General features: G+C 45.9%; 1 protein-coding gene and 1 long non-coding RNA gene across 2 annotated transcripts; one reads left to right on the forward strand and one right to left on the reverse strand.

The window, feature by feature from the left end:
• Positions 1 to 5,741: 5,741 nt before the first annotated feature.
• Positions 5,742 to 12,173, reverse strand: LOC148687715 (uncharacterized). The gene is made up of 2 exons (XR_015946575.1): positions 11,933 to 12,173; positions 5,742 to 6,254 (listed from the first exon to the last, which is right to left on the reverse strand). It is a non-coding gene; the product is annotated as an uncharacterized LOC148687715 (long non-coding RNA).
• LYSET (lysosomal enzyme trafficking factor) lies at positions 12,123 to 21,637 on the forward strand. Its single transcript, XM_035107036.3, has 2 exons — positions 12,123 to 12,341; positions 20,745 to 21,637. The coding sequence occupies exons 1-2, from the start codon at positions 12,217 to 12,219 to the stop codon at positions 21,154 to 21,156; spliced, it is 537 nt and encodes a 178-aa protein (XP_034962927.2). The 5' UTR covers positions 12,123 to 12,216; the 3' UTR covers positions 21,157 to 21,637.
• Positions 21,638 to 22,514: the final 877 nt, after the last annotated feature.

A 22,514-nucleotide genomic window follows, 5' to 3' on the forward strand; every position in this document is an offset into this window, starting at 1 on the left:
GGTAGCAACACGAGAACGGGCCTTTTCTGTGGTGGCTCCCCATCGACTGAATGCTCTCCCCAGAGAGGCTTGCCTGGCGCCATCATGTCTGTAGGCGCCAGGAGAAAACATTCCTCTTTACCCAGGTCTTCAGCCATTCTATGACCTGTTCAATGTAGGGGGAAGAACAGGTTCTTGTTCTTATTGTTATTTTATTATTGTGGTTTTATTCTTATGCTGCGTAAATTATGTTCTCAATGTTGTACACCGTCCTGGGATCTTTAGAGAAAGGGTGGTATATAGATTCAATAAATAATAATAATAATTTGCTCTTTCTCCAAGGTAGTGGTGGTGGGGATTGGGCTGAGATGCAGAGGGAGTGCGGCATCAGACACACACACACTTAGAAGTAGCATCTGAATCAGGCGTGTAACTTTTTCCAGGTCACGTTCTTCCCTTGCAGACACCACAAGGCCAGAGGCAGATTTGGGCAATGAATGTGAATTTCACTTCACCTTTGTAAAATTCTCTCCCCTGCTTGCTGCTTTACTTCTAGCTTCTAGTTCACATCACATCCCAAAATTTTTACTCCAAACTCTGGCTTTGTCTGCTGAGGGAGGGGGCCAAGCCCATTTGTTGTACTGCACCGAGCCCCTTTAATCCTTTGTTCTCTTAATGAAAGCTAGCCTGGCTTATTGTTTAACATTTAGTGGATCCAGGATTTGGAAGGATCATGGCACCCAAGCTTAACACCGCCAAACTGTAACAATATTTTATTATATTGTAAATGCCTCATAGGAAGCAATTAATAAATGAAACAATGGGGAAAGGGGGGGGCGAGTTTTCAACACCTGAAACATGATGTGAAGTAAGGCGGGAAAATGTATCAGGTGCAGAGTTGCTTTTATCATCCCATTCAGGCTTAAAATTATAGCCAATGCCAAGGTGTAACTGTTGTTGTTTAGTCGTTTAGTCGTGTCCGACTCTTCGTGACCCCATGGACCATAGCACGCCAGGCACTCCTGTCTTCCACTGCCTCCCGTAGTTTGGTCAAACTCATGTTCGTAGCTTCGAGAACACTGTCCAACCATCTTGTCCTCTGTCGTCCCCTTCTCCTAGTGCCCTCAATCTTTCCCAACATCAGGGTCTTTTCCAAGGATTCTTCTCTTCTCATGAGGTGGCCAAAGTATTGGAGCCTCAGCTTCACGATCTGTCCTTCCAGGGAGCACTCAGGGCTGATTTCCTTAAGAATGGATAGGTTTGATCTTCTAGCAGTCCATGGGACTCTCAAGAGTCTCCTCCAGCACCATAATTCAAAGGTGTAACTATTAGTATGTAAAGCCCCCAACAGCTTGAGATTAGTTAACTTGCAGGATCACTTACAGGTGCCACGTAATACTCGTTCCACATTTACAGAAAACAATGTTTGTGTGGCAGTACCCCACACTTTGGAACTCCCTGCCTATTGATATCAGACGGTGCCTTCACTGTACTCTTTTCAGTGCCTGCTTTAAATGTTTTTTTATGTTATTCTTATTATGTTATTTATACCCCGCCCCTCTGCCATCTGGCTGGGTTTCCACAGCCACATTGATAGGCAAGCCTAAGCAGACACGTAGACATTTGCATGCTTTAATCTATTTTAGTTACTAATGATTTTAATAATATTTTAACACATATTATTTAACACATATTATTTTGACTTGAGGAGGAAGGGAAGGGAAGAGGGACAGAGGCCAGTGTTACCCGTGGCAGCCCTAGGCATCATTCAAGGCACCCCTAGCATACATGCATAAAATTAGGGAACATTGCTTGCAAAAAATGTACACATTAGCCAAAAATATATATACAGTACTAGCTGGACTGGCCACGGGCCATCTAGTGGCTCATCCCTGTGTTTCTCCCACCCATGACGTATCCCGTCTCCTCCCCCCCACCCCTGGCTCATCCCAGTGATTTCCCCCACCCTGTCCCGACCCATGATCTATTCTGTCCCCTCCTCCCCCCAACACCCACCCAGGTGAGTACCCACCTCCATTCGACCTAGTCTGTAAAGGTGAGCCGAGGTGCTGTGGAGAGGGAAGGTTTTCTAGCTGCAGTATAGAGGGCAATAGAGAGCAAAGGTTTTCTAGCTGCAGTACCAGTGTAGCCGCCGCTAGAGGGTGCTGTTTTGCAACCTCTTTTGGCTTCTTTTTCCCATCATGCACTTTGGGGTGGGTTGTCTGTTCTGAAACACGGGGTTTTGGAGTTTTACCTTGCGCAGGTGTGACATCTGTCTACGCAAACGGTATATGCTTCGTCTCACAGTAGCATAGGACATTGTATGAAAAATTGAACGCTATCGGTCAAGCGGTTTCGGTGAAAAGTGGAGACACACACATGCCCTTTTTACATTTATATATACAGTATATAGATAGTACAAGGGACGCTAAAATGCTAACAAATTTTCATGAGATTCTTCTGTAAACAAGAAATGCAAACTGATGCAGGAATGTGGCAGACATAGACTGGGAGAAGGAGAAACAGAGTGAAATTGAAATGGATAGACTTGTCCATAGCTGGGCATGTGCCCCTCACCTTTCCTCCTGCAGCCTGCTATTACACTTCCAGTGGCCCACAGTGCCCTAGCAGGAAACAGATCCAAAGAGGTTACGTGCTGCTGAGTCACAAAACTGGGTGTGACTCACTAACAGTACTAAGCTGACAGTCTCCGGCTCCATTTCTTCCAGGAATGAAAGGGTACGAATGGGGAAAGTTGGTCGGAGGCAGGTGATGGAACATTCTGATAAGCCTCATGCATGTGGAAGAAGCCCTGGAGGTGCTGTTTGCATTAACAGGAAAGTCAAGGCCCAGCTTTTCTATGGAATACAGGACGCGAGTGGCAGCAGTTCACACAGAGCTTCCCAAGACAGAAGTGTGAAAATGCCATTGTGCTTTTTCTACACATGGTGCTTGGTGGCCAGGCTGCATCCAACTAAATCCCCCTCAAGAGGAGACACATTGAAATCAATGCAACTTAGGCCACATTCACACCATACCTTTAAAGCACTATAATAACACTTTGAATGGCCAGTGTGGTGTTGTGATTAAGAGCGGTAGACTGGTAATCTGGGCAACCAGGTTCACGTCTCTGCTCCTCCACATGCAGCTGCTGGGTGAGCTTCAGCTAGTCATACTTCTCTGAAGTCTCTCAGCCTCACTCACCTCACAGAGTGTTTGTTGTGGGGGAGGAAGGGAAAGGAGAATGTTAGCCGCTTTGAGACTCCTTCGGGTAGTGATAAAGCGGGATACTTACCTTCCAAGTCCCGGACTGTAGAATCCGGGACCGGCAGCCGTGTGACATCAGAAGTTGCGTCGACATAACTTCTGGTGTCGTTTTGCCCTTCTATGGGCACCAAAAATGGCTGCCGCCGGCTTCGAAAGTCGCTTCTACGCATGTCAGGAAGTGCATCGACACAACTTCCGGTGTCTCTGCCCATCTATGGGCACCAAAAATGGCTGCCGACACCGGAAGTTGCGTCTATGCACTTCCGGACATGCGTAGATGTGACTTCTGAAGCCGGTGGCGGCCATTTTTTGTGTCCATAGAAGGGCAAATCAGAAAAAAATGGCCGCTGGCAGAAGAAAATAACAGAGAAAAACGGGAGACGAAGTGATACGGGGGACCACCGGGAAAAGGTAAGTAAAAACGGGGGTTTATCGGGGAAAACGGGGTACTTGGCAGCTATGGCGGGATATCAAATCCAAACTCTTCTTCTTCTTCATGGCTTCCCGCCCTGTTCCCCTCGCAGAGTTCCCTGTGAAGAGAGATTGATTGTTAAACCACTCTGGAAAGGGGAAAGGGGTTCTCCCAATAACTCTCAGCACCAGGGCCGCCTCAAGACATTTTGGCACCTGAGGCAAACCATAAAATGGTGCTCCTCTCCCTGCCAAGGAAGAAGGGGCAAGTGAAAATCTACATCATGAACAAGGCAGGAATAAAGATCTGCTGCCCCTGTGGCTCCTGCCGTCTGAAGCGTTTGCTTCACCTTGCTTCGTGGGTGAGCCGGCACTGCTCAGCACCCTTAAACCACTGCTCCCAGAATTCTTTGGGTTAAGTCATGGCTGTTTAAAGCAGGCATCCCCAAACTGTGGCCCTCCAGATGTTTTGGCCTACAACTCCCATGATCCCTAGCTAACAGGACCAGTGGTCAGGGAAGATGGGAATTGTAGTCCAAAACATCTGGAGGGCCGAAGCTTGGGGATGCCTGGATTAAAGTGACTGCATGGTGCTTTAAATGTAAGGCATGAATGTGGCCTAGTCATGTTCGTTAATTTCTATGGGTCTACTCTGAGTATTACTTGGTTTGTACTCTATGTTTATTCTAGTAGAATGAGCAGGCTGGATTTAATACGATCGCCATTTTGTACCTTCTTTTCGAGTTGGAGAGGTGTTAACCCCAGCTAATTTCAGTGGGAGCGCCATTTTGATTGTGGGGTGCCTTTTTAATTCCATTTGTATTCTCTGTAATTCCCCCTATTTTAGTAGGAAGGTTTCGGGATTCCTATTAAGAGGAATCCCAGTCCTGATCTCCCTTCCAAAAGGGTGATCAGAAGCCTCTCTCAGTCACTGCGTTCAACGCCTTGCCCAGCGGTTCCGCAGCATACGCTGGATCGCTTGGGTGCAATTATGGCCAATATCGGATCAGATCCTGCGACTGTGTCAAGGTTTAATACAGAGCTGGAGTCTTTGGCTCAGCAGTTTGGAAGGCAGCCTGTTTCTCAGCCCAGCCCTTCCACGTCTTCCACTGTTTTTGAGGCTCATGGTCCTTCGAATGTGAGTGAAGGGAGCGAGGCTTTTGATTCTTCTGGTGCCTTGTTCTCCCAATTCCAACCTTCCAGCATCTCAGTCCCGGCTAGCCCTAGGGGTCGTCCTAGGAGTATGGGTTCCAGGGCTGGCTCTAGGTATAGTCCCGGTGGCGCGGGGCGCGGGGCTGGCAGAAAGGGCGCTGTGCGGCAAAGCCGCGCGGAAGCCATATTGCGCGCTGTGAGGGCGGGGGTGCTGGAGCGATCTCAGCGCCAGGGCGCCTGACCTGCTCGAGACTGCCCTGATGGGTGCCATGATGCAGCATGCTTTCCAGTCTGGACTGCCTCGTTCTCAGTCAGCACCCCCGGGGCCTGGGAGTTCAGGACCTCAGTTTACACAGCATGTGGTCATCTTCCCAGCCAAGCTCCTCACATGCTTTTAGTTCTGTGCAGGTGCAGTCTGCTCCTTCAAGGGAGGCGCTCAGCATCCAGTCTTCTGAGGAGGATCTTCCGGTGCCTAGAGTCCCTTCTTCTGGTGGCAAGCGGCAGAAGAGTCGCCGCTCCAAACGCAGGGCCAAGAGGCGCAGAGATGGCAACTCCTCCTCAGCCGAGGGGAGTGTGGTTGCCACTCCCCGCAGCAAGCAGTTAAAGGAGTCCTGATGCTCCGCACGTGAGTGGCGAGAACACCGGGGCTTTCTCAGCTGGGGGGGTGGGGACCCTTCCCTCTCCCCAGCTGAACAGCACAAACAAGCCACATTGTCCCAGCCTGCAAGCCTGGGTAAAACTGCCTCAGCTCTCGAGGTGAGAGCTGGGACAGTCTCACCCAGTGTATCGCAGGCAGAGGCCAATGCATCTTGTTTTTTCAGTATAACGATATATCGCCAAACCATGTTTGGCTGGCGATACACCGCAATGTTGAAAGGCTGATATCTCCCAGTCTTAATGAATACAAAGAAATATAAACCTATATCAACTCCTTTAAAAAAAATATTCATTTTATATTAACACAAAACAAACAAATAAAAAAATACAACACATTACAAACCTAACAAAACCACAAAACAAAAGCAAAAGCAAACATAACTCATTTTCCATTCTCTTTTCAAATCCCTCCTTCTGGGCTCCATTATAAATCATCTTTAGCAATTTCTAAATCATAATTTTGACGACATTATAAATAATATCCTTAACATAACACTCTCATTATCTACTTAATTTCATTACTATAAATTTTCTTATATACTAACCACTACTTCTACACCTACAGCCTATAACAACTTCCAAATGGATTTCATAATATCAAATATTGCAGTACTTTTTAAAATATATTTTAAATTTCTTCCAATCTTCTTCCACCGACTCTTCTCCCTGGTCACGCAGTCTCCCAGTCAGTTCAGCTAGTTCCATAAAGTCCATCATCTTCATTTGCCATTCTTCCATGGTTGGTAATTCCTGTGTCTTCCAATTCTTAGCTATCAATATTCTCGCTGCTGGCATACAGAAAAAAAGGTAACTTCTTTTTGGGGAATTTCTTCCCCTACTATACTAAGTAAAAAGGCTTAATAAATGTGTTTTTCAACACCTCAACGCCTTCTCCTTCTGACACACCTCCCCATTCAGCTTGCACCCAGGACTCAACTCGGAGCCCCAAACAAGCTCACAGCTCTCCTACAAACATTGCACAAAGAGGAGGCTTTCTAGAAACTGCTGACATCACCCTAGTTGTTCATTCCAGGCTTGCTTTTTATAGGCAGGTGGATAATGCACCCTCCAGCTACACACAGCTGTGTCCCATTCAGCAGTCAGCTGCATTGTCCACAGTAAGTTCCAGGTACAGGTTTGATGAGGAAGAGATACCCATCTACTCACAGTTTCTCCTCTAACCTCTTCCTCTCCTCTAGCAGCTATTAGAAGCTGAGGCTCCAATACTTTGGCCACCTCATGAGAAGAGAAGAATCCTTGGAAAAGACCCTGATGTTGGGAAAGATTGAGGGCACTAGGAGAAGGGGACGACAGAGGACAAGATGGTTGGACAGTGTTCTCGAAGCTACGAACATGAGTTTGACCAAATTGCGGGAGGCAGTGCAAGACAGGAGTGCCTGGCGTGCTATGGTCCATGGGGTCACGAAGAGTCGGACACGACTAAACGACTAAACAACAACAACAAAGCTGCAGCTACTGTACATCCTTCAAGCTGCAGATCCTAAACCTGCCACTAGCTACGCCTGATCTGCTGCTATGGGACTCACGCTGTTTGCAAACAAGGAAGTGGCCCGATTAGAGCAATGTTTGGAGTGGCTGACCGCAAAGTCTGCAAGCAAGAATTGTCTAATTTTCCCTGTGGACTCAAGAGAGGCCGATCATGTGTTAAAACAAATTGCTTATGCCTTCAGTTCTTCTTCAGGGGGGGCTGAATTGTTTTGTATAGTTATGGTTTCAGCTAAAGGAAATGTGTTCACCTTAACCCCTCACAAGTTTTGTTCCACCTAATCCCCAGAGGAGCCAGACAGGGAGAGGTTGCCCCAGGAGGACAACTGAAAAATAAAGCTGAACTGAAAAATAAAGAAGAGTGGCTGTTTAGACACACCCTAACTGTACTGCTGGTTTATCAGGAGCTCTATGTATTGGAACCTGTTGTTTGAACTAACCTTACAAGGAAAACAACGTTATCAAATAAATGGCATGCTTGCCAATATAGTCTCTGAAAAAGGAACAAGTTAGAAGACTTAATTGTTCATGGTCTTTTAAAGCCCGTAGCTCTCTCACAGGCTTCTAGGTTACTACCAAGCTAGCTTTAAAGTTTTGTTGCTAATCTATAAAGCCACACATAACCCTAAACTATCATACCCCGCAGACTGCCTTCTTTCGTGTGGGCCTGTCTGCAATGAGACTGCGTCATGAACAGAGTGGTTAAATCCTGCTGCCTTACCAGCAGGCACCTGTTCCCTGTTCAGCTGATTGACAATGGGAAAATAATTGAGGGGAAATAGGCTCACAGAACAAATTGGACTCCCCGGTTGTGTTAAAAACATATTTGTTAGCCCAGGCTTTCTGCAGTCATTAGAACTTACTGACTGGGCAGGGACATTACTAAAGGTAATCTTGGACATCTAAATTGCTCTCAGGACTGAGGGAATAAGAATGGCTGACTCCTGGCTTTCCTCTCAGACTTTGTTCAACAGAGATCAGTTCATTCTAAGCGAAGAAGAAACACCAAAGGAAATATATCGGATTAACTGTGGTTTCTTTAACTGTGCATGCGTAACTGATGTGATGTAAGGGTCCAGGATGTGGCTGAAGAAATTCCGTGTAATTTTCCACTTTGGGACATGAAAAGAGGCATATTAAGATGGCAACAGGCTGATTTCTGTTGCATAAGGCCTGAGAATCATCTAAGAAAATCTCTCTTCCCCACCCCAGAAAGAAGATTGTACAGTTTAATGACTATGGATTAATTCTGAGAACAATCAGAGGTTGGGGGCCAGGACTAAACAGAGGGAAACAATTCGAAATAAACAATATCATCCTTCTGTGATGTGTAGCGAGAATAAAAGCAGGTGTGTGTGGCAGGGGGAGATGCAAAGAAGCATACAGTGGTACCTCAGTTTAGTACTTAATTAGTTCTGGAAGTCCGTACTTAACCTGAAGGGTACTTAACCTGAAGTGAACTTTCCCATTGAAAGTAATGGAAAGTGGATTAATCCGTTCCAGACAATGAAAAACAGCCCCTAAAACAGCAATTTAACATGAATTTTACTGTCTAACAAGACCATTGATCCATAAAATGAAGGCAATAATCAATGTACTGTACTATAAAATAAATAAGACAGTATTGTAGATGGGGGAAAAAAACATTTACAGTGGTACCTTGGGTTAAGTACTTAATTGGTTCTGGGGTACCATTCGGGGTGCACGAAGCGCGCGTGCACGAAGCGCCGATAGAGCGCTTCTGCGCATGCGCAAAGTGCGCAACTTGCTTTTGTGCATGCACGCGCAGCGGAACCCGGAAGTAAAAACTTCCGGGTCCGGGGAGTACTTAACCTGAAAGTACTCAACCTGAAGCGTACTTAACCCAAGGTATGACAGTATACGGTTTGTTTTATGGTTGGTGTCAGGTGTCAAAATGTCTGGACCCTGGATTTGGAACATTATTCCACTAAACTTAGAGAAAAGGCCTAGACCGGAAAGCTCAGCTCTAAGGTTGCATCACAAATTTTTAAAAGATGCCACAAGCTCTTTAGGCCTTGTTAAGGAACCTTGACTCTCATCAAGGTAATGTGCGCCATCTAGTGGGTTTCAGCAGAACTGAGAGAACAGGAGGGAAAACATTCAGGGAGGTGGTTGGTGCCTTTGCTGCCTGAATGGCTTTCAATGAGCACAGCAGATTTATCTAGCTCTCACATAATGTGGCATGCAGAAAGATTGTGTCACCTCAGTTTCATATGAGAAGGCCTTTTTGTTATTGTGGGGCGAGGGACCCTCAAGAGATTTTGCCATACTAGGGACTTTATTTTCCAGCATTGTCTCTGGTGTTGCTTTTGTTAAGCATGGAAATTTAAGGATGCAATGAGGCACAGCGGAGGCTGTAGTTTTCTTTATGCTATATGGTTTATTTACACATATATTTACAAGCTGAGCCTAATATGGAGGAGTCCACAGCATTCTTACCCTGAGAGGTTCTGGCTTCTTCCATTGCTTAAGCAGACCCAAGCATTATTCACAAACCTTGTTCCTTGCTCTTTGCCCCCACTCCTCCTTCCCTTTCTCTCCTCTCTCAGGAGTCACACATGACTCCAACACATTCGGGGCGGAAGGGGGCGGGTGTGGGCGGGCAAGGGGGCGGGGCAAGGGGCAGAGAACAAAGGCATCGCGCAGCCAACCCCCACCGCCACTGGAGCGACCCCAGCCCCAAGTGGAGGCTGTTGCGCCCTTCTGGCACCCCCTCCCCAGATCCCAGCCTTGCAAGGCTGCACAGTGCGGGGACACTGCGTAAATGAAAGTCACCTAGCTTGGTTCCTTTGCTTGTGTTTTGAAAGACACTCACTGCTGCAGGGCACCTGTTTGTGCGTGTTGTGTTTTCCTGTGGAAGGTTCCGCTTCCAAGTTCGCCCCCGCCTCACAAATCCAGTGGGATGGAGTCAGGCTTCGCCCCCCCCCATGGCTCCCCAAGCCGCTGCGAGCCACCCCCAGTTCAGGATGTTTATTTTAAAATCATTCGTGACGATTGTGGTATGCGGTATGATATTCTATTGATGTATCTATTTTGTAAAAGTTTGCCATTCATGTTTTTTTTTTGTATGGGCCTATGGCTGTAAATAAACATCTGAATCTGAATCACCCCCAGTTCAGGATGGTAGTGCTGGGAGGCGGGCGTGCAGTGCGCTCAAAGCCGAGCGCCGGCACTGGGGAAGCGGCGCGCCCGCCTCCCAGCTGGTTGGCCATTTTGTCACCCCCCTCATTGATGACACCCAGGGTGGACTGCACCCCCCGCACCCCCTTCCTATGCCACTGGAGTCACAACCCACTGCTTCCTAACTCTGTTACTTAACTCTGGATTGCAGTCCCTGGACTCTTGGCTTTATCTCTGGGGTCAAAGGGACCCCACCTCTTTGCCCTCTATGGCGAGTTCCTTTGATACATTGTTGTGCAAAACACCTCATTACCCCACAGACTAACCCAGGCATCCCCAAACTGCGGCCCTCCAGATGTTTTGGCCTACAACTCCCATGATCCTTAGCTAACAGGACCAGTGGTTGGGGAAGATGGGAATTGTAGACCAAAACATCTGGAGGGCCGAAGTTTGGGGATGCCTGTCCTAACGTTTACTAAACCCTGGCATTAAGTGCCCACAAACCTATAACAATAAGAAGAAATGCTTTTCTTATGTACTTGGGGGGAAAGCAGGGACAAGGAACTGGATCCAGTCAAGAGGGCCAGATTCAGAACTGGCGCACTCTTCATGGGACATCATATGAGATCAGACAATTCATATTTAAGCCTGTGGCTGCCATGGAAGACCCAAGAACACTCTTCCTTTGCTGCTTGCCTTCAGCACTTTTAAAATTTGGCACCTTTTTCTGTTGCCATGCCACCTGAAAGCAGTTGACAGATAGGTGGGAGTGATTGGGCTAAGCCGCATTGTGCATCAGATGGGGAAGCCTGCAGGTGTAGTTAGGCTGACATAATGAGGTCTGTAAGCTTCATTCGGCTGGAGGTTCCCCTGCAGTGGGAAAGTGGCAAGGAGTTTTTTTCCTGCTTATGTATTTCATAAAATGCACAGCTTGATTTTCTTTTCTTTTTTTAAAAAAACCACCCCAAAAACTTTACACAAAAGATAAAACAATAAAATTGTGTGTGATGTTGCAGTCCGTTGGTTGGTAATTTTTTGAGCCAGTTGCTCAAATTGTGATATATGAGCTGGTCTGGGCTCACTTGGTTCAGGTGCTGAGTTTTGGGAGAAGTGTTGCTTGCTGTTTTTGCATTGTAAGAGTAAGTGTTGCAGAATCAGGATTTTTTTTAAAAAAATCTATTCATGGCACCCAGCACATGGTGGTGCAAGCAGGCAAACTTTGTGGCCTGAATCTGGTCATAACTTGGCGGCTTGGCGCTGTTGTGAACCAGCTCGGTAGGTATTTAAAACTGAAAGCTTTCGAATGATCTCCCACCCTCCTATTCAGTACTGTACAGAAACATAAGCTACCTTTTTTCTACATTATGGGATGGGGGGTAGTAGAGAGTGACTTAAACCCGTGCTTACTGATCTTGCTCAGGAACGTGGGGTGTGCATGTGTGCTTGGATAAAGAGCGAGTCTGTCTCAATGAAGCACTAATGACACTTCGCTTTTCTCAAACTAATGCATTACAGCGAAGTGAGGCTACGGCTGCTTTCCCTTCCATCCTTCCGCTCCTACCCCGCAAATGGCAGCATTCAAACAAAACCCGGAAATAGGGCTCTGCATTGCTAACTCTTTACCCCTTTCCATTCCTGGGATGGGAGAATGGGCTGGGGTGGAAGTACTTAATTTTATTTGTTCTGTTTATTTATCTGTACGCCTTAGCGAGCAACGGTCCTGCTCTTTGCCTGCAGCAGCCTTAATTGCTATTCGGGGGGTGGGAAATGCTAAGAATAAAGTTAAAAAAAACCCATACAACAAATTATTGTCCCTCACCCCGCTCTTTCCAGACTTTCTCCTTGGGTGGTTGACAAAAGGGTGGGTGGGGGACGAGGCGGCATCTTCAAAGCGCCTGGCTTCACTGCAGCTGCCACCTCTGCAATACGAAGCTAACACACCTGGGAGCGGGGCGGTGGGTGGGGAACCAGGGTGTCGAAAACATCCCGGAGGACGCGGTGCGCAGACCAAAGGAGCCGCGCCCCTTTGGCGGCGCCTCCGCAGCCCGTAAAAGCGGGAATCGTTGGCCATGGCAATTCGACCCTCCTCACGTGACTGCAGCCATGTCGCGCGGCACCGGAAGCAGAGCTCTGAGGAGGCGGGCCCTGAGAGAGGCTCGGCAGGAGAGGCGGCGGAGTTACGCTCCCTCCTCTTGGCTGCTCATTCCCGTGCTTCCCGGCGGAGGAAGGTAAGGGCTCGCGAGGCCCGAGGGAGGCTGAGGCGGGGAGCGCCGGAAGGGTTCTAGGCTGCTGCTCTGCACCGGCTCAGGGACACGCTCACAACCGCTGGCGGGGCAGCTCAGTCCGTAGAGCGGGAGGCTGCGAACCTCAGGCTCGCGGGTTCGAGCCCCACGTTGGGCAGAAGGGCATTGCCTGGAGGTTGAGCTAGATTACCCCGGGGGTCCCCTTCCTATTCCACGATTCTGTGGTCCTACTGTGTTCCATAGGCTCAGCCTGCCGAGGAAGACGGAGAGCAGCCCTGTCTCGAATTCAGTCTGAGAGCATGGGCGTAGCCAAGGGGGGCACAGTGAGCAAAAATCAATACAAATCTGAGGTTGTTTTCCCCCCCCCACAACAAAAGCCTGCCCCCCCCTTCTAACAAAAATCCCATTCTTGAGAGAGAAAGAGGCCACTTTGCTCACATTTGCTTTGAAGTTCCAGTTCCCCACTGGAAGCTCTCCCCCCCCCCCATTGCAATTTGGGGGACGGACGGACGACGACGACGACACATGCACACCCTCCCCCTCCTCACTCTGTTTAGAAGCAGTTTTGCTTGAGTAATTAAATTCCCATCCTGCCTTTCTCCCACAGGAGCCCAGGGCAGCGAACGCACAAGCAGCTAAACAATCAAAACATCCAAAAGGTTGCATTGTACATGCCCAGAGGCACTCTTATTTATATCTCAGTCCATATCCGTGCTGGGTTTTGGGTCAGATTTAAGTTTTGGGGAGTTCTGGGGAACAGGAAGGGAGCCCTTGGGAAAGGTTTAGAAAGTTTGGGCATGAGGTACTGCCAGCCTTTTGAGGAAGGCAAAATTGGCAGAAGTAACACTCTAGGGTTGGGGGAAGAATAGAGACACACAGACAGTTCCTCCTGTTAATGCTTGGATTGCATTGTGTTTGTGGTTAGCGATTTAAAAACAAAACTATTGTAATTCGGGTATTGAATGAGTGATAAACTACCCAGGAGCTTTCTGTGCAGTAGAAATGGGTGTGGGATATGAATAATTTTAGGCAGTTAGGTTACATTGAGGAAAGTGAGGGTTGATTACTATCTCACTTTAGGAAGTAGAATCATTTGCTTGGCTTCAACTGAAAAAACCGTTTGACAGACTTGAGAAGCTGCCTGACAGATAAGACAAAGATGCTACTATATCAAATATAGCTCTAGTTCTTTAGATAAGTGTTAGTCTTTTCTTCTTCAGTGAGCATTCATATGGAAAGGCTACTTCAAAATAGGTAGGTTGAAGAAACTGGCTGCTATGGCACTATTACAGAATGCAGTTGCTGTTGACCTGATGGGTAGAGGGGGCACATAATATTGGTAAATTGATACGTTTTATTGTACTAGTGTCAGTGGGCAAGGTGAAAATCAAACTTATTAGCATAGACTGCTCAGTCTCTTACTTTTGCCTATTACGTGAGCCTTTAAGCTTTATCGAAAGAATGCAGGTGCACGTGTAATAAAAGTAAAGGACCGACAAGGACCCATAACTGATTCTATCATGAATAGATGGGATTGGTTAGGGTAGTGTCAGCTGCAGAGCAAGGAAAGTAAAACCAGGATAATTAAGAATGTCATGTTTCTTCTTGTCTTTCCTTTCTGGATCCTAAAATTCCTTTGACTCCTGGTGTTGTTGATGATACCAGTGTTATAACTTGTTGAACAATATTCCCATTAGTCCACTTTTGTAGACAAAATGATATGTAGCTAAACCCAATCGGGGCAGGAGTTTGTTAAAAAGATGAGCATCCTAATGGTATTGCCCAGGGACAAACTGTTCAAGGGATAGATATCCTGTAAAGTCCCTGCAGTGCTGGTCTAACATGTTTGCTTTGTGTTGTGCTGGTGAAATGAGCAGTGTGCTGCCTCCTAAGCATATGCTTACCATTGGAAACAGCTAGAGTTGTAAGATTATGCTATGTATTTATGATACTGTAAATGTGCCAGTAGTTGCAGGTCTGACACTGACCCTTTCCCCCAGTACAGAAGTGGGGAGAAGACAATTTTAGACAGCTGGCCGATTTTCAGTCAACTTCCTGCTGCTCATGGTTGTTAGGGTTCTTGGGTCTGATCCAGCAAAGTACTTACAATCTTAAGGGTGAGTGCATAGTTCAACTCACTTAATAGATTTGTCACGCCTTAACTGTTGAGTGATCCTGAGAATGTACTCTAAAACACTTCAGTGGAACACAGTTGAATGGATAGGTCTCAGCCATAGGTGTCCTTATGTATTTTTAAAAACTCATCTGTTACTTTTGCAACTGTTCTGTAATTGTTTTTTTATCTTTTGTACATTATCTTGGGACATGCATGGAAGGAGATTAACAATAATAGCAAGACAAAGCTTATAGCAGAGAAAGAAAAGTGTACCACACAAGGACTGAATCCTGCTCACTTCAGCTCTAGTCAGTGTGGCTGAGTTGAGTTTCCAAATTTGGCTGCTGCAGTGTACCAGTTCCACACTATGATAAACAAGTTGCCACAGGTTGCACTAAATAGCATCATGCACATAAATGAATTTGTCACGGTGAGCTATCTGAAATGCTGCCTTTTACCATAAATGTGTTTCTCATTCTTATAGCAACCTTTGCAACTGAAAGATGTATTGTATGCCTAGAATTGCTACGCGAACAAAAACTGGCATGACCTGCACTGCAACTTATCAGAGTGCCTGAGTTCCCAGTATATTTCGTTAATTAGTTGTGCTTCAGAATTGCCCTTGAAACAGGTTTTTTTTTTGCAAAATTGTAAATGGTCTTTGCAGCTATGCAAGCATAACTGAAAGAGGCCTGGTGGACAGGTTTCATAATGTGTTGTGTCCTAGGGTGGAGACTGCAGAGCAAGGATGGCCAAAGTGAACTTTCACTGGATCATCTTGTGTTAACAGTGTTCACTTTGGTAATGAGATCCTTTAGCAGCAGCCTGTTGAAGGTCTAAATAAATAAATAAATAGACACAAACATGGGAAGGTAAGAATTGAATTGTTAGTCATCCTAAGATTAATCTTGCCCAGCATTCCGTTTCCAAAAGTTGCCGGCTAGATGTCTTTGGGTGGTGGTGGATCTCCTGTCTTGGTCACCCCCCCCCCCAATTCCATTTAGCATTCATAGCTATACTGTCTTTGTCCATAGGAGTATCACAGCTATTGCTCCTAATAGCCATTGATTGATCTGCCTTCCCAGGAAATCCAGAACTAAACCAATTAAAACATATTTTCCTAAATGCTACCAAGCCTGCTTTATTTCCCAGACACTATCTTTAACTCTTTAAAAAGGAAGAGTTCAAAAAACAGTCAATTTTGGCCTTATGTCGCACAAAGCTGGCTGCATATTCGTGACTCCCAAGTTCATTGTGGTCATGGTTTGAAAAACAAGGCTCTAAAAAGACTTTTGGTTTTGACATTTACAAAGATCTGGCAGGGAATTCTCAAATATGTGAATTGACTTCATACTGTAGGCAACAGGCAACCTTTAGCGTTTTGGTAGTTGCTCGATCCTGTTGCTTATTCCTAAAGATTTGGGGATGACCAGTGGTTGAGGGGAAGGTTGGTTCTACAGATTATTTTTCTGACTAAAATGTGCTTGTAGCTCTCATGATCAGGCAGCAATGAATGATAATGACAGTCACATGATTATTAGCTGGCAGTTGTATGTCACTTTTGTGGCGAGAGGGGATAGGTGGTGTAGATTACTGGTAAAAACAAGTTCTGCAGCTTATAGTTCCTAAAAGATAAGTATTTCAAGTACAGATACGGTAAGTTGAAAAACTGTTTTACTTAATGCTCTCTACTTTCATAACTGTATAACTCTGTCGCTGGACTTTAGTTTCCTTTTGATAAGATGGAGCACTGAAGATCTGTGGGGCCTTTGTGATATGCACATTTACAAATACAGTGGTACCTCGGTTTACGGACTTAATCCGTTCTGGAAGTCTGTTCTTAAACCGAAACTGTTCTTAAACCAAAGGTGCACTTTTCCTAATGAGGCCTCCCGCCACTGGTGCCCTTCCACCGTTCGGATTCCATTCTTAGACCGAGGTAAAGTTCACAAACTGGGACACTACAGTGGTATATTTTTTCTTCAAAATATAGTCCAGCCCCCCCACAAGGTCTGAGGGACAGTGGACCGGCCCCCGGCTGAAAAAGTTTGCTGACCCCTGGCATAGAAGATGGGTCGGCAAACTAAAGCCCGGGGGCTGGATGTGGCCCAATTGTCTTCTAAATCCGGCCCGTGGACGGTCCGGGAATCAGCATGTTTTTACATGAGTAGAATGTTTCCTTTTATTTAAAATGCATCTCTGGGTTATTTGTGGGGCATAGGAATTTGTTCATCCCCCCCTCCAAAATATAGTCTGCCCCCCCCACAAGGTCTGAGGGACAATGGACTAGCCCCCTGCTGAAAAGGTTTGCTGACCCCTGGCATAGAAGTTTTAAGAGTAATAAAAATTTAGCAGACTGCATGCCAAGTGTCTTCAAGTTTAGCTAAGCTCATGACTCTTTCTGGGTGGTATTCAACTAAGTTTTACCCCAAGTAGACTCATTGGAATTAATGAACATCACTAAGTTGGGTCAGTTGATTTCAGTGAGTAAACTAAGTTGAATACAGTGGTACCTCAGATTAAGTACTTAATTGGTTCTGGAAGTCTGTACTTAACCTGAAGCGTACTTAAGCGAACTTTCCCATTGAAAGTAATGGAACGTGGATTAATCCGTTCCAGACTGGTCTGCAGAGTACTTAAATTGAAAGTACTCAACCTGAAGCGTACTTAACCCGAGGTATGACTGTACCACCGCATGTCCAAATTGGGACTTAACACAAATAGTTTCCCTGCTTCTCAGACAGGCGTGTCATTCCCCCCTTGTGCCCAAGAAAGGTCAGAAGAAATTTCCAGTCATCAGGCAACTGATCATAATGGATGGTTTCCCCTTCCTCTTTCCTCCTCTGCCCCTTCAACCAGTGACTGTCTATTTCAAGCACATGTTATAGTGGGCCTTTTGTTTTTCTTGTCTGATGCAGTCCAGTTCAGAAAATGAAATTAAATGAGTTAACCTTGCACCAGGGATATCTTCTAGCCACACTTGTGCAAAAGTAAATATTATTTGCTTGTGTTGCAGGCTTAGGGACCAGCCTAAGGCTTAGGGACCTCCTTGCTACTTGTTCCTTTTTTGGTCAAAAATGAGAAAGGAAAAGTTGCAACTTGTTCTCCTTGGGGAAGGAGGTAATTGGTAGACTGTGCTTATCACAGGCATCAAACATAATTGGTCTTTCATTTTTGCAGAAGACTGGATAAACTTGGAAGTCTAGTGTGGTAGTTTTGAGAATCAGAAAGCAAGAGGAGGAAGCACACAGCAGAATGGAGAATGTTTTAAACTTGCTTCTTAATAGTACTTAGCCAAGAAAACAGATTTTTCCGGGTAACTACCAGCCTAAAGGGACGCAGGTGATCAGAAGGTTGGCTGTTCGAATCCCCACGACGGGGTGAGCTCCTGGTCCCAGCTCCTGCCAACCTAGCAGTTCGAAAGCATGTCAAAGTGCAAGTAGATAAATAGGTACCGCTACAGCGGGAAGGGAAACGACGTTTCCATGTGCTGCTCTGGTTCGCCAGAAGCGGCTTTGTCATGCTGTCCACATGACCTGGAAGCTGTACGCCGGCTCCCTCGGCCAATAATGCGAGATGAGCACCACAACCCCAGAGTTGGTCACAACTGGACCTAATGGTCAGGGGTCCCTTTACCTTTACCAGCCTAAAACCATTAAGGTTCAAAGCACTAGCCCAGTAGTCTGTTTCTTCTACATGTGAGCAGCCCCAATACGGGATCAGGCACTTGGGTGTTGTGAGGGACAGGGGATATCGCGAAGTCCCTCCCCTCCTGAGTTCCAGCCCATCCCTGAGCGCAGGGGAAAGCAGGGAGAGCTCCGTCTCAAGTGGGGAAGCAGGAAGTGGGGTCCGAGGCTCAGACAGGGTAGCGGAGCCAGCGCCCCAGGTGAGACAGGAAGGGGAAAGCAAGGGGGCAGACCTGTTCCCCCAACTCCGGAATTGCGCAGAAAACGTAGGGGGAAGAGGATGGGTCTCCCCAAGTTGTTGTGTTGGAGGAAAACGCGCCAAACGCCATTCGGAGGTTCTGATTCTAGCGGATAAGATGTGTCTCTGTAAATAGCACTGCCTTCAGCACTGTAAATACGCAGCACCAATAAAAAGATAAAATGCAGAGCGGTGTAGAGTCGTTACTCTGAAGTAGCCCACTCCGGCCACTGTGACAGGTGTGGAAAGACTGAGAACCACAAATGAGAGCTACAAAGATAGAGTTGCTGTTGTTTTTGTGATTGCAATGGTTCAATGAAGTGATGAAAGATTTTCCCTGAGGGGCTCCATGGAGCCATGTTGGCTGGATAGGAACAAGTATTGCCCTGACTTAAAAAAAAACCTGTTGATAATGTTGTTAGTGTTTTAATGCCAGCAGCGCCAGTGGTCAGGGATGACGGGAATTGTAGTCCAAAAACAACTGGAGATCCAAGTTTTGGAAACACTTCTCTTCATTCACTTGTAAGCCCAGGACCACATTTCCTTCTGGGCAACCTATCAAGGGCCACATGCCAGTGGCGGGCAAAGCCAGAAGTAAAAGTGAGCAGAGCAAAATAAAATAAAATGTAAATCTTAACTCTTGGTAAGCCAGTTTCTTTGTCCTTGCACACAAGCCCCTCCTCTATCCAGAGAAACAAGAAACAGTAGGACACATCCAGCCATGCCAAACACTCGAGGAGGGTGTGGCTTAGGAATACAGAGGGTATATGTGACCCGGGGAGACTTCCAGGGGCCAGATAATAAGGCCCTAAGGGGCATGTGGTTCCCCATCCCTGATGTACATTGATTTTTTTTGAGGGGTGCATGCTCTTGACTGCAGATGTTTACTGAAAGCCATGTAAGCCAGTCTTAAATCTCATAAGACGTGATATTTTTAACTTTGAAATTTATGCAACTCTCATAAAGTGACAGTTAAGGAATACAGCTGCTGTGTCTATGGTACTTTTCAAAAGGGAGCACACGCACTCGTACATGGTATTATCCTCCCCACTCCGTCAGAGCAGTGTGCATAAGTTTAGGCTCCAAGTCCCTAGAGATGCAAAGGCCTAGAGGAAAACCGGGAGAAAATGGGAGTGGGGTGGGGGGCATGGCTTTCCCCCTTGGTCTTCATGACTCATAGCTCCTCCCGACTTGTGTTAACTGTCTGGGCCGGAGGGACAGTGTCACAACCTCTGCACACAGGCTTTTGCTTCCCACTAGGTTTTCTTAAAGGACGCTTACACCAATTATTACTCCCTTTTCCACTCGGTAAAAAGCGAACAGTGCTACTGAAACTGTCATGTTTTGGGGGAGGGGCTTAGTTCAGGGGCAGGGCATCTGCTCTGCATGCAGTCAGTTCCAGGTTCAGTTCCAGCATTTCTAGGTAGGGCTTGGAGAAGTTTCTTCCTGAAACCCCGGCAGGGGCGGAGCTAGGGGGTGTAGTCGGCAGGCCACTGGGCTGTCTACCTGGAGCCTGGATGCTCCGTTTAGGCTCCGCATGGCAATTTGCCGTCCTGGGTGTTGCGGCAGCTCGCTACGCCGCTGAACCCTGGAGAACCACTGCTGTGCTTCATATTGTTGCATGCCACCCCAATCTCTGAGTGGTGCAAGATTCCATCATTTCCAGGCGCTTACCTGGGGTTTGTGTTTCCTTTTGGAAATGAGGCACAGTGGAGACTGTTTTGTCTTTATGATAGATGGTTTATTTACACATATACACAGCCTGAGCCTACGATGGAGGGGTCCGCAGCACCAGCACCTTCTCCCATAGCCGCAGCCCTGGTTTTGAACAGAAACCAACCATTGCTCTGCCTCTCTGGCTTTCCAGCTTGCTGCTTTGCTTCTCTGCCACATCACCCTCCCTAACCTCTCTCATCTAAACCCCGGCTTTATCTATTGAGGGAGGGGGGCCACCAGCCACTTACCATCTCGCACACCCAGCCCCCTTGATTAAACTGGAATGTTGGGGAATAATGTAGCCTAACATGGCGGGATAAAAACCTGATTAATAAGTAAAATTAAATTGGCTGCACTGTAGAATAAATCTTTGAAGATTGCCGCTTACATCCACTTGGGATCAGTCTTCAACACCAACCATCTCATCATCTCTTTCACTTCTGCTGAAAATTTAACACCCTGTCTTTAGCATTTTGCACATTACATTTCCTACTGACATCTACTGGGAGATGTTGGGGGGGGGGGCAGCATTTGCCCAGTAACACTTCAGCTACACTTAGAAAATTGTATCCCGTAACATGACAAGCTGATATTTCTTTAAGTGCTTTGATTATCTTTTTCCTTTTTTAAAGGTTCAGAGCATGGAGAATGATGAACTTCCGTCAGAGGATGGGATGGATTGGTGTGGGATTATACTTAATAGCAAGTGCGGCAGCATTTTACTATGTCTTTGAAATCAATGAGACTTACAACAGACTAGCACTGGAGCACATCCAGCAACCTCCTGAAAAACTGAGAGAAGAAACAACCTGGATGCACTCCTTAAAAACACGGCTGCTGTCCGTACCCTTTTGGATGTGGACTATTATCTTCTTGATCCCTTATTTACAAATGTTCCTGTTCCTTTATTCCTGTACAAGAGCTGATCCCAAAACAGTGGGCTACTGTATTATTCCAATTTGCCTGGCTGTCGTTTGCAATCGTCACCAAACATTTGCCAAGGCCTCCAACCAAATTAGCAGACTGCAACTGATTGACACTTAAACCCATCTGCGTTTCCCGATGAACACTTTTAGATAACCTGAAGGATCTTGGCTGCATCAGTTGAACATACAAATGGAATGTGAAATTCTTTTTCTCCACATTTACTACTGAATAGAGCATCAACCTTCTATTTTTTGAATAAGTTGACTTTGAGTATGGGTGCATTCTATTTGGTGGAATAACTGGGCTTTCTTTGAGACTCGAGGATGACATTCTTCATATTTGCCTTATAATGCAGAATTTCTACACTCCTAAAGTTTTTGTGGAGAAAACCTATTTGAAACCTTATTTCACTGTGCACTCCCACCTTTTATCTTCAAGCTTCCCTCAGGAGGAGGATCAGTGAAAACTGACTTTCCCTTTGTTATAATGTGTAAAGTTTGGAATGATCATAAACTGGCATTTAAGATATTGTGCTTTTTCCTTAAATAATTTTGCACTCAATAAAACAGGGCTTCGTTCACACACGACTAAAAGAAAATGAGCCCTTTGTTCATTTATTGCTTTTTTGACTTCCAGTTCAGTGTAAGTCGTTAGGCCAGTTCTTCAGAAACTGTTTTTCCATATATGGGAACAAAAATGCAACATGTGCTATATGTCAAATATGAAGGCTGTGTGTGTAAGGGGAAAGAGAGAGAACCGCTCTCAATTTTGCTTTAAAATGCATGTGACTTGACCATTTTTTGCTGTTCATGTTTTAGAAAATTATGACACTCACTGCATTCTCCTCCCAGCAGTGCCCAGCAATTAAAACATAGTAATTCAATGTTCATTCTATTATGAACATTTCTCTATCCAATAAAACAGCCATCAAACATTAAAACCAACATCCAAACCACAGTAATAAACCCAGAAACCAACACCAATTTACCAAGTAGAAAATTATCAGTATTTGTTAATACAGAAAGTAGCTTTATAATGTAAATATTTCAGTGGGAGCCGTTTATCTACACTTGCTCAATGTGAGTACAGTATAGATATCTGCATGATCTAAGTCTCTCCCCCCCTTTTTTTTAGTAAAGTACTTCAGATATACCAATTTCATGGCATCTGAGGGAAAATGCAGTTAACTGCAGCTGAGATGATATACTTTAGCATCCTCCTGTGGCCTGGTTTCTATCAAACCAGAGAAGGTTATTCATTTCATTTGGTATAAATATGAGTACCGGTATGTTACTACCGGTAGCAACAAGTCCCAGGAGATGTTGGTCCTGCCAAGTCCAAGCACTTTATTTTCTTGACTAATGTAATGACTGCCATAAATGTGTTCTACTTTCTCTTCATGGCATGCTCCTTGCTACAAAATCACTAGTACCTGTAATGGCATAATGGCGGGAAAAGCAGTGGGGAGAAATCCT

This window comes from Zootoca vivipara, chromosome 1, assembly GCF_965207765.1.
Source record: "Zootoca vivipara chromosome 1, rZooViv2.hap1.1, whole genome shotgun sequence".
NCBI lineage: Eukaryota > Metazoa > Chordata > Lepidosauria > Squamata > Lacertidae > Zootoca > Zootoca vivipara.